Raw genomic sequence first — 10,104 nt, 5'->3', positions numbered from 1 at the left:
AAAAAAAAAAAAAAAAAAAAAATTATAAAAGAGGTGTCTTTAACTTTTTTTGTAAGAGAAATTGGAAATGACAGAATACGTCTATCCATTTAGAAGAGTAGAAGAAACCTCACCCTCTTTGGTACTATACAATTCTCCCCCTGTATAAATTCAAACCCACATTCTATGCAACAAACCCATTCCCACAAAGCCATAGTCCCAACTCATTCTGTTCTCTGTTTAAGTTCCACCATGGCAAATCCCATTATGTTGTTTGGCCTTCTGATAATAGCATATTCTAGTGTAAGAAAACTTCTGTTTTTTGTTATCCATTCGTTTCAATGTGGTTACTGCATTTCCTGTTTTATCTTTCTTATTTGATTTTACTCTTTCCCCAAGAAAATGCAGGGTCTTGAAGCTAAAAATGCCATCTCAAATTACTGGGAAAAACATATTGGTCTTCATCCACATCCTCCACATTGGTTAGCTGCAAAGGCTTCTCCATTAAGCCTCCATCAAGCTACAGTTTTTATGAAACTTATAGAAGAAAATGAATTGGCTTCTCACTTGCATTCATTTTGTAAGCAGGCTAATATTGCTTGTTCTACAAATGCACTGGTGAAGAAGACATCAGAAGGCGCAACCCTACCACCTATAGCCCAATGGAATGGTGTCAAAGAGACATATGATAAACTTCCAAAAGAAACACCCCTATCGGTTTCCAACCAAGGGGGATTGCCTTATTTTAGGGAGTCAATGGTGAAAGAGGGAGGTTTCATGCCCATCCCTGATTTAAGGGACCCAATGTCATATAGGTCATTCTTGCCGCGATCTCTAATGTCAAATATCCCATTTTCTTATGCTCGGATTAAGGAATTGAAGAATATTTTTGGTGTGGTGGATGACTCAGACATGGATGAGTATATACAAAACACCATCAAGATATGTGAGAAAAACCCCATTCGAGGCGAGCAATACACTTGTGCAACTTCCGCAGAGGATCTCATCGACTTTGTTGTCAAGAAATTAGGGCACCATCTATGCATATGGAGTATTGAGAACGTCGAAGAATCTTATGAGAATGTCACAATTGGATCTGTAACACTCATACATGGAAATCTCTCTGAACCACCAGTTTTATGTCATAGTATGCCATTCCTATTTCAGGTTTATTATTGCCATGTTTTCCAGAATGTTAAAGTATATGCAGTTGATATACTTATCAGGAAGAAAGTGGATCATATGATCATGGCATGCCACTATGACACATCAACTTGGAATCCAAACAATATTGCTTTTAAGCAGTTGGGTTTTGGCCCAGGCATAATTGAAGTCTGTCATTGGATAAACGAAAATGGAATGGTTTGGACAAAGACTCTAGGGTGAGAAGTGTTTGAAGATTTGATTATCTTCTGATTCCTTTGTTTGTGTAACACCATTACTTTTTAGCTATTTGAAGGATAAATAATGACATATTTTAGCTTGATTGCTATATTTTTTATCTTTCAATATATTTTTGTTGAGCATACCTAGTACATGAGGCTCTTACTATTTTTGGGTCTAGGGAGGGTCATAATATGTACAGTTTTATCCCCGCTTCGCAAAGAGGTTGTTTTCTTTCTTGAACCCATAATCATTAAGTCACAATGGAAGAACTTTCTATTGCACTAAGGTCCACTCTCGTAACTTGGTTTTTGGTCTGACCCAAAACCGAAATTAAGAGGGCTACAACGAAAGAAGAGTTATGAGCAGTATGGTAACACAAGGGTTGTAGGCAAATGGTGGCTTCCTGTCATACATATACTTAGAAAGTTTGGGAAAAAGCAGAAGTTCGGTAGGGGAAATGTTTTGGGTATTGAAGTAAGCTGTGATGACACCTTCATTACGAGCCAAACAGGACTGGGTCCTGGGCAAGGGAATACGAAAAATGAATACAAGTGATTCTAGGAAGAATGTAATATCAAATCTGGTACGGTCTTGAAAATGAATCCTTAGGGCCCACCTAGTTTTGCATGTTATAACCTATAAGGTGGTATGTGAGGATGTGGCAATGGAAATTCTCATGGCTGGATATCTAAAGAATGGTCTTACTTGGCGACTTGTAAAACTTTTTACTCAAATTCATCCACATAACTCTATAACATTCTCTCTCTCTCTCTATTATAAAACCTGTTGCATACCATAGACGGGTTATTATCAGCCTTAGCCCTCTTGCCTCCGGAAAATGGTTATGTGTTTAAAAGAAACAGGTCTGTTCTCTGTACTTGAAGACTTACATATGGAAAAGCCCATCATACTGAGCCCCAAGATCCACTAATTTATGGATCCTACCTTACTTCCCAAGCCGAAGGTGCTTGATATAGCCCAAGTAGCCTGAGGTGTTGTGACATTAAGGGTCCGTTTGATATCGTTTCAAGAAAGAAATGGAACAAAAAGCGTTTGATAAAACTGTTTCGTTTCACTAGTTTTTAAAAATAGAAATTGAAATTTCTACCTATTTATGGTTCAAGAAAAGACCTAGGAAAAAACAAGAACTTGTTTCACCGTTTCTGAAAACGACTCATAGCCATTTTTTTGCTGAAAACAGAAATGGAAGAAACTTTATCAAACGGGCCCTAAATGCTTGATCAATATCTATCGAGATGTAAATGGATTGGATTTGAATTGAATATAGCACTATCTATATGTGCATCTAGTTAGGTTTCCAAAGGTTTTATACATATTCATGTTAGGAGGCATAAAGTTCATGTTGGCAGTAAGACTTATATGACACTATAGGTTCTGTTGGAGGAACTATTATCATCCTAACATGTAATTGGGTTTTAAAATTATTGTTAATTCAACTAGATACTTCAGTAAGATCCTTGAAAGGGTTTGGGTGTTGATAGGCTCAAGTAAATTTTGAGAATTCCTCAAAATACAAATGTGAGTGGGAGGTGTAAGGTTTTCTTTTTGGTGGGCTAGCATAGTTCTTGTTTTGTTTTATAAGGACAAATCAATTTATTTGCTTTACTGTCGTAGATTAGAAGTGTTGACTATCATTGGAGTAAGTCAATTAAGTCGAAATGTTGAAAATGATCACATATAGGGATATTTGATTTTATTTGACAGATCTTAATTGGTATGAATATCCGTACATATATGAACTTGATTATAATATTCTTTAATCGGAAATGAAATATTTGTTTCCTTGCAGGATTGATTATAATATTCTTTATCGACATTGACTCATTAAATGTACAACAAAAAAAACCCCAGTGTTCGGAAAGCAGAAGAGGGCAATCCAAAACAACTACCATCACAAACAAGAAAGTCTTCTTCTACCATGGATCCAAGTATTTCTAAATATACATCTCCATGTTGATTTTGCATACTCATATGTATTCTCCATGTTCTTTCTACCCAAAAAAAAGTATAGTATTCTACAAGGAGACTCTCTCTCTCTCTCTGGGTCAATAAAATGAGGAGAAGCAATGAGGGAACACGAGCTTGACAAGATGTATCCCAAATTTTGATGTTAAATGTGCTTTGTCATGGCTAGGTTTGTAAAGGAACCTTCTGCCATTTTGGGAATCCCACCGGCTTGTGTCGGTATTTCACCGTACAAGTACCACTACTCTCCTCTATCCTTTCCCCTCCCATCTCTTTCTCTCTCTAGCGTTCATTCTATCCTTCTCCTTATATTGATTTTGCTTTGTTTGTATGTGATACAGCTTTATGCTTGTAGGTACCAACCTCTCCACGCCCCAAGTTCAATTCATGAAATTATTACGTGTAGCTAGTTGGAGTAATTGTCTATAAAATAAAATAGTTTCTTTTAAAGAAGAAGAAGAAGAATAGGAGCAGAGGAGCTAGAAGGAGAAAACAGAACTCAAGGCCCACAATATAAATTAAAGGATTGCATTTGTTAGGACATGCTTGTACCTTAGCCATGCATTCATGCATAAATGCATCATGTGTGGGGTGTGAACTCACCATAATATCATAAGCAAATGGTCCCCAGGCAGGCTGGCCCTTAAGAATGCAGCCAAATGCACGAGGACATCATAAGATGCACTTGTTTGGGCTTGTTTATCCTCAGGCTCTCTTCCATATCCTCTCAAGTCCCACCTGATCTTTCCATGGCCATAGGAATTCTCTCTCAATGATAAAATCTATATATTTTATTATTGGTTAAGCTTTATCTCAGTTTAATCCAGAAAGTACTGTTGATTCTTCCTTAGTATTGGCTACAGAGTGGGCCAGGGTTTGGGAGGCTGGAGCCCTCGACCCAGAATTTTGATAGTAGCTTGTATTGGGAGGTATTTTTTGTATTTTCGGAAATTAAGGTTTTTTACACTGTAACACATTAAAATGCTATATATAGTGTGTCATCTCGTAGGGAGGTGAGGATTAGGGTTTGTAATTTTTTCATATAAATAGTGGAAATTCTAATTTATTGCTCATGGATATAGCACATCTTAGGTGAATCACATAAATTTTTGTGCTCGCTTTTTTTTTTTGGATCAATCATTGTTCTACTACGTTATTAATTCTTAACAACTTTTACCGACCATTTTCGTAAAAACCAATTCAATGCCTCAAAAATCAAATGAACCTGCAACTCTTTACTCTCATCTATTATTGAAGATTGAAAGGGAAAATCTGAATCATATTCCCATCAACTGAATGCCTATCTACAACCTTTTCATTTTCATATCCACATATTCCCCCTTGCTTACTCTAGACTGCATGAAGATGAACCCTGTTGAGGACATAAAGAGTAGTTAGCTTCAGCTTCTCTGGCCCATTCCATGCCTTTTCCAGGAAAGAAACTACAGATAGATTACTACAAAGTCCAAACCAATCCTACCAAACTTCAAATCTTTCAATCCAAAAGGAACTGGCCGCACTGCCTTGTTTGGATTCTATCCTAAACTTTTTGCCTTTCTATCCTCACTATAGCTACTTTCAATTATATAGATTTGTTGGGCTTTTGATCCCTTTTAAACCCTAAAGACCACATGGGCGAGCATGGGCAGCCACATGAAGAAGGCCCCAGTTGTCATTGTGACACTAGTGAGGTATTCCGTATTCTTTGTGTGCAGATGCCACAGTCTTATTATGTTTATTGACGTTATAAGGCACATGGATGGATCGATGCAACATGTAAAGGTCCCATTTAAATGATCGATCGATGTGAAGGCCTGATAGGAATGGGGCTCCTTTTGGAGGGTCAAAAACAAGGTGTTCACACTCGTTTCTTCCTTACTATGTAGATCTCAATATATAAATCGTCAAGAGCTTTCCCTAATGCATTCGTTGATTATTAACTTGATGTGAAAGATGCTAAAACATACTCGGATAGTGTGTAGATCCTTCCATCCACCTGATCTCGTGCGACAGGTAATCCACATCTATGATATCGTACCCATCTCCATTGAATCAACTTTTTTCATACTGCTCGCATGAATAGTTTACTATGCTACTTGGAGGATGATGTGGACAACTCCTTCATAAAATAGAGTTCGAATGAATTTGCCTCATGGCATGTTTTTGGGCCATAGGACAGGTGGCTTTGGAGAAACTTCACCCACAAACCTCTCTTTTTCTAAATTTAGAACAGGCCTAGCGAGGCCCACCAAACAGCCAAGTTCAACGCTATAGACCAGACCTATTAAAGACCGCTCAAAATTAGGCTAAGGTTGGGAAATGCGGCTCGACATGGACCAATCATTAATTAGTATATAAAAATAAAAGATCTCTATCTGGTAGTGTAGCCCATGTATCAGTATGGGCCAATGAGAATATGCAAGAGCATCAACATGGAAGGTGTCTGTGATTCATATGGGTGGAGCAATAATTCTTCACGCTCCTGGGTCTAAGTACAAGGACCACACGACCAGTTAGTAATCTTTTCCGTATAAGTATACCTATTCCTAGCGGTGGATACTACCTTTTGTATAGGATCTCAAATGAGCATCCTAGACTAGTGGGGCCGGGCCGATGTGGCTTAAATTTTAAGGCCCAAACACTGTTAAGCTGGTTCAGAACACCTTTCTAGGGCAGGCTATATAATATTGCGAGACCTACTTCCTGATCCATTGAACTGATTGGGATTCTTATATCCATTCTCAAATATCAGATTTTTGTGAGTCAATTGCAAGATATGTCATTAAGATTCATCATGACTCATTAGTCCATTTCGAATATTGTTCATTGGCTGGGCCATTAGTAAACCTAAGCCTGATCATTTGTGTATCAGGCTTCAGTTGCAAACCCAAACATAACTCATAGGACAACATAATCGGCTGGTTGTTAATATGGGTGTGGTGATGGTGTGTGTGTGAATCTTTGGATTTTTTTTTTTTTGGGTAAAATCAATCTTTGGATTCGAGTATAGGTTAATGTGCACCCTCAATCCCTCCGTAGATTTAATTATTTACAGAGACAAACTTAATAACTAAAAGGGCTTTCCCTTCACATTTTTCATAAACATGGTTCAGTGTGGCTCCTTATTAAATCAAAGGGGTTCGTCTCCAACTCAGATGTCTTGAGTTATCTAGAGAGTTCTTTCGTTTATACAGGTTTTATACGACTTGCACTCGGATCAGCTAATTGTTTTGTAAAAATTCTTGTCTTTAGTAAGATTATTAGGGAGAAGGTAAATTACATTTGGAGTACCCAATGTTTCGTCGGTTATGAGACAACCCATAAGGTACATCACGTTTGATATATCATGTTTGGGGTCCTTTTTTTTTCTCATATTTTCAACTTTACTTCTCATACCACCCCCTCTGAAACCCTCTCCCTACTAATGGGGAGGTGATTTGAATAGAAAGGATGTATTAAAATGAGTGTGTGTGTTAATCTTTGGATTTGAGTATAGGTTAATGTGCACCCTCAATCCCTAGGTTCAGCTAATTGTTTTGTGAAAATTCTTGTCTTTAGTAGGATTATTAGGGAGAAGGTAAATTACATTTGGAGTACCCAACATTTTGTCAATTATGAGACAAACCATATGGTACCTCACGTTTGATATATTATGTTTGAAATCCTTTTTTTTTTATTCATATTTACAACTTTACTCTTCATACCACCCCCTCTAAAACCCTTTCCCTACTAATGGGGAGGTGATTTGAAGAGAAATGATATATTAAAACGATTTGGATAATTCTCTCTCTTTCCCACTGAGGGTGGGTGATGCAGCCAATTTGCTTCAGGAGAGGGAAAAAAATAACGCCCAATATGATACAGATGGGTAAAATTAAAAATATGAAGAAAAAAAAAAAATGTGCTCCCAATATGATATTTAAGAAACAAGAGATATCCCAAACATGTTATGAAACGTGAGGTACTCCAAACTTGATAAATCAATTAAGAGGTATCCCATATATAATTTCTCTAAATTTTAGATACCCTAAGGCTGTGTTTGGTAACCAAGAGAAGAAAAGAAAAGAAAAAAAAAAGTACACTTTTTGTACTTTTTTCTTTGGTTAAGAATATCTCTTTGCATTTGGTATGTCTTCACCCAAGAGAAGATTCAACTTTTGAAATTCAAAATTTCTCTTGAGAATTGTAAAGTTTTCTTTTGTTACTTAAAACAAAAAATCTTGAAAAAAACACAAGACAACATGAGAAAATATGCAAACATAATAAGACAAAAAATGAATGATTACACAATGATTTCCTATGTGTCTATATCTCTCCTAAAATTCAAAATTTTTTGAATTTTTTTCTTTTCTTCTCTTGGCTACCAAACATAGTCTAGGTGTAACTAACCCAAAATAATAATAATAATAATAATTCACTATCGAACTGTGCTATATAGGGGCCCGTCACTCACAACGATTATACCTTTCTTGGAATCCTCTTATTAACACCCCTCAAGATAATTTGTATTCCTTTTTTTTTTTTTTTTTTGTCATTTTAATATGATATATACTTGTTTTAAAAAAAATTCAATAAAGGTAATAATATCATTTCACATGGACACTCAATCTAAGTATCAAATTTCAGAACTGATTCAAATCACGGTTCAATTTGATTATAAATCACACAAACACTATCTGAAACTAAAATCAAATAATTGATTCCAAATTGATTTACAATGATTAAAAATGAAGTAAAATTTATTTTCAATATTTAGCATGTTGTTGAGTTAGTTATACAATTAAAATAACATTAGCAGTAACATTTAACAGAAACAAGAGAATTAGAAGATAATCAAATCTTCAAAGGCTGCTCAATCTAGAGCCTTTGTCCAGACTATTGTGTTCTCATTTATCCAATGACAAACTTCAATTATGCCTGGTCCAAAAACCAACTGCTTAAAAGCAATATTATTTGGATTCCAAGTTGATGTATCATAGTGGCATGCCATGATCACATGATTCACTTTTTTCCTAGCAAATATATCAACTGCATATACTTTAACTTTCTAGAAAATATGGCAATAATAGACTTGAAATAGGAATAGCATACTGTGACAAAAAACTGGAGGTTCAGAGAGATCCATGCATGAGTTTCACAGATCCAATTATGACATTCTCATAAGATCCTTCAACACTTTCAATACTCCATATGTGTACATGGTGCCCTAATTTCTTGACGACAAAGTCAATGAGATCTTCTACAGAAGTTGCACAAGTGTATTTCTCGTCTCGAATGGGGTGTCTCTCACAAATCTCAAGGGTGTTTTGAATATACTTATCCATGTTAGAATCATCCACTACATCAAAAAGATTCTTCAATTCCTTGATTTGTGCGATGGAAAATGGGATATTTGACATTAGTGATCGCGGGAAGAATAATTTATATGACACTGGGTCCCTTAGATTAGGGATAGGCATGAAACCTCCTTCTTTCACCATTGACTCCTGGAAATAAGGCAATCCCCCTTGGTTTGCAGCTGATAGGGGTGTTTCATTTGAAAGATCATCATATTTCTCTTTGACACCATTCCACTGGGCTACTGGTGGTAGGGTTGTGTCATTTGTTGTCTTCTTTACTAGTGCATTTGTAGAGCAAGCAATATTAGCTTGCTTACAAAATGAATGCAGGTGGGAAGTCTCCATTTTCCTCCATAAGCTTTAGAAATATAGCCTCTTGATAGAGGCTTAATGGAGAAGCCTTTGCAACTAACCAATGTGGAGGTTGTGCAAGATCAATATGCTCTTCCCAGTATTGTGAGTAGGCATTTCCAGTTTGAAGACCTTGTAATTTCTTGGGAAGAGAAAAAGAAAAAAAAAAACAAAAATAGTCAATGAGAAAGATGAAATATGAAATGCAATAACAAACTAAAATGAATGAATAATGGAAAACATCATTTTTCTTACACCAAAGTATGCTACTATCAGAAGGCCAAACAACATAATAAGATGTGTCATGGTGGAAATGAAACAGAGAACAAAATGAGTTGGGACTATGGATTTGTGGGAATGGGTTTCTTGCATGGAGAGGGGGCTTTGAATTTATATATAGAGATGGAATATACAAATAAAAAAACAGGGGCAAGGCTTTTTCTAGTCCCCTAAAAGTTTAAATGTATTCTGTTATTTTCCAATTTCCCTTACAAAAAGTGAAAGACATCTCTTTTGTGACTATCATTAAAGCAAATTTCCAATTTCCCTTCAATCCTCAAATTTTTTAGAAGCCAAAATTCCCCTTCAATTCTGGTTAATTCCCTGAAATCCAGTCTCTTATTTTCTTTTCTTATCTGGCTAGTTATTCATGTAAAGCTTAACCGTCGAAGTAAAAGAAAAAGTTCAAGATCTGAATCATTAATGGTATACATTACCACAAATTGTGGAGAGAATCCAACTCCTGCTTTTGTCCACCTTTACTATAATGACAGCCTTTACAATTGATCAAAAGAGTAGGCAACCCTTGAATCCACTGGAAATAATTCTGATGGCTTTCTTTCTTTTCATATAGTAACTGAGTACTCCATGTTGCCGCATATGAGCTGCGAGAAGATCAGATTAGCATAGTTAATTATTTGGATCGATCACTGGTTAAATTTCAAAGTCAAATAATTGAATCTTGTATTGACATTTTTTTAATATGTCCATTTTTCTTTTAACTATTTACATAAAAATTTGAACTTTAAGTGGATATTTAAAGCTTTTTTTTCACTTTTTTTTT

At 35.9% G+C, this 10,104-nt stretch overlaps 1 protein-coding gene across 1 annotated transcript; it reads left to right on the top strand.

Annotated features, from left to right (window-relative positions):
- Positions 1–381: 381 nt before the first annotated feature.
- On the top strand, positions 382–1,365 carry LOC122059768 (polygalacturonase non-catalytic subunit AroGP2-like). Its single transcript, XM_042622805.1, has one exon. It carries the CDS (start codon positions 382–384, stop codon positions 1,363–1,365), a length of 984 nt encoding a protein of 327 aa, XP_042478739.1.
- Positions 1,366–10,104: the final 8,739 nt, after the last annotated feature.

This window comes from Macadamia integrifolia, chromosome 13 (genome assembly GCF_013358625.1).
Source record: "Macadamia integrifolia cultivar HAES 741 chromosome 13, SCU_Mint_v3, whole genome shotgun sequence".
NCBI lineage: Eukaryota > Viridiplantae > Streptophyta > Magnoliopsida > Proteales > Proteaceae > Macadamia > Macadamia integrifolia.
This window is presented reverse-complemented; position numbering and strand designations above follow the sequence as displayed.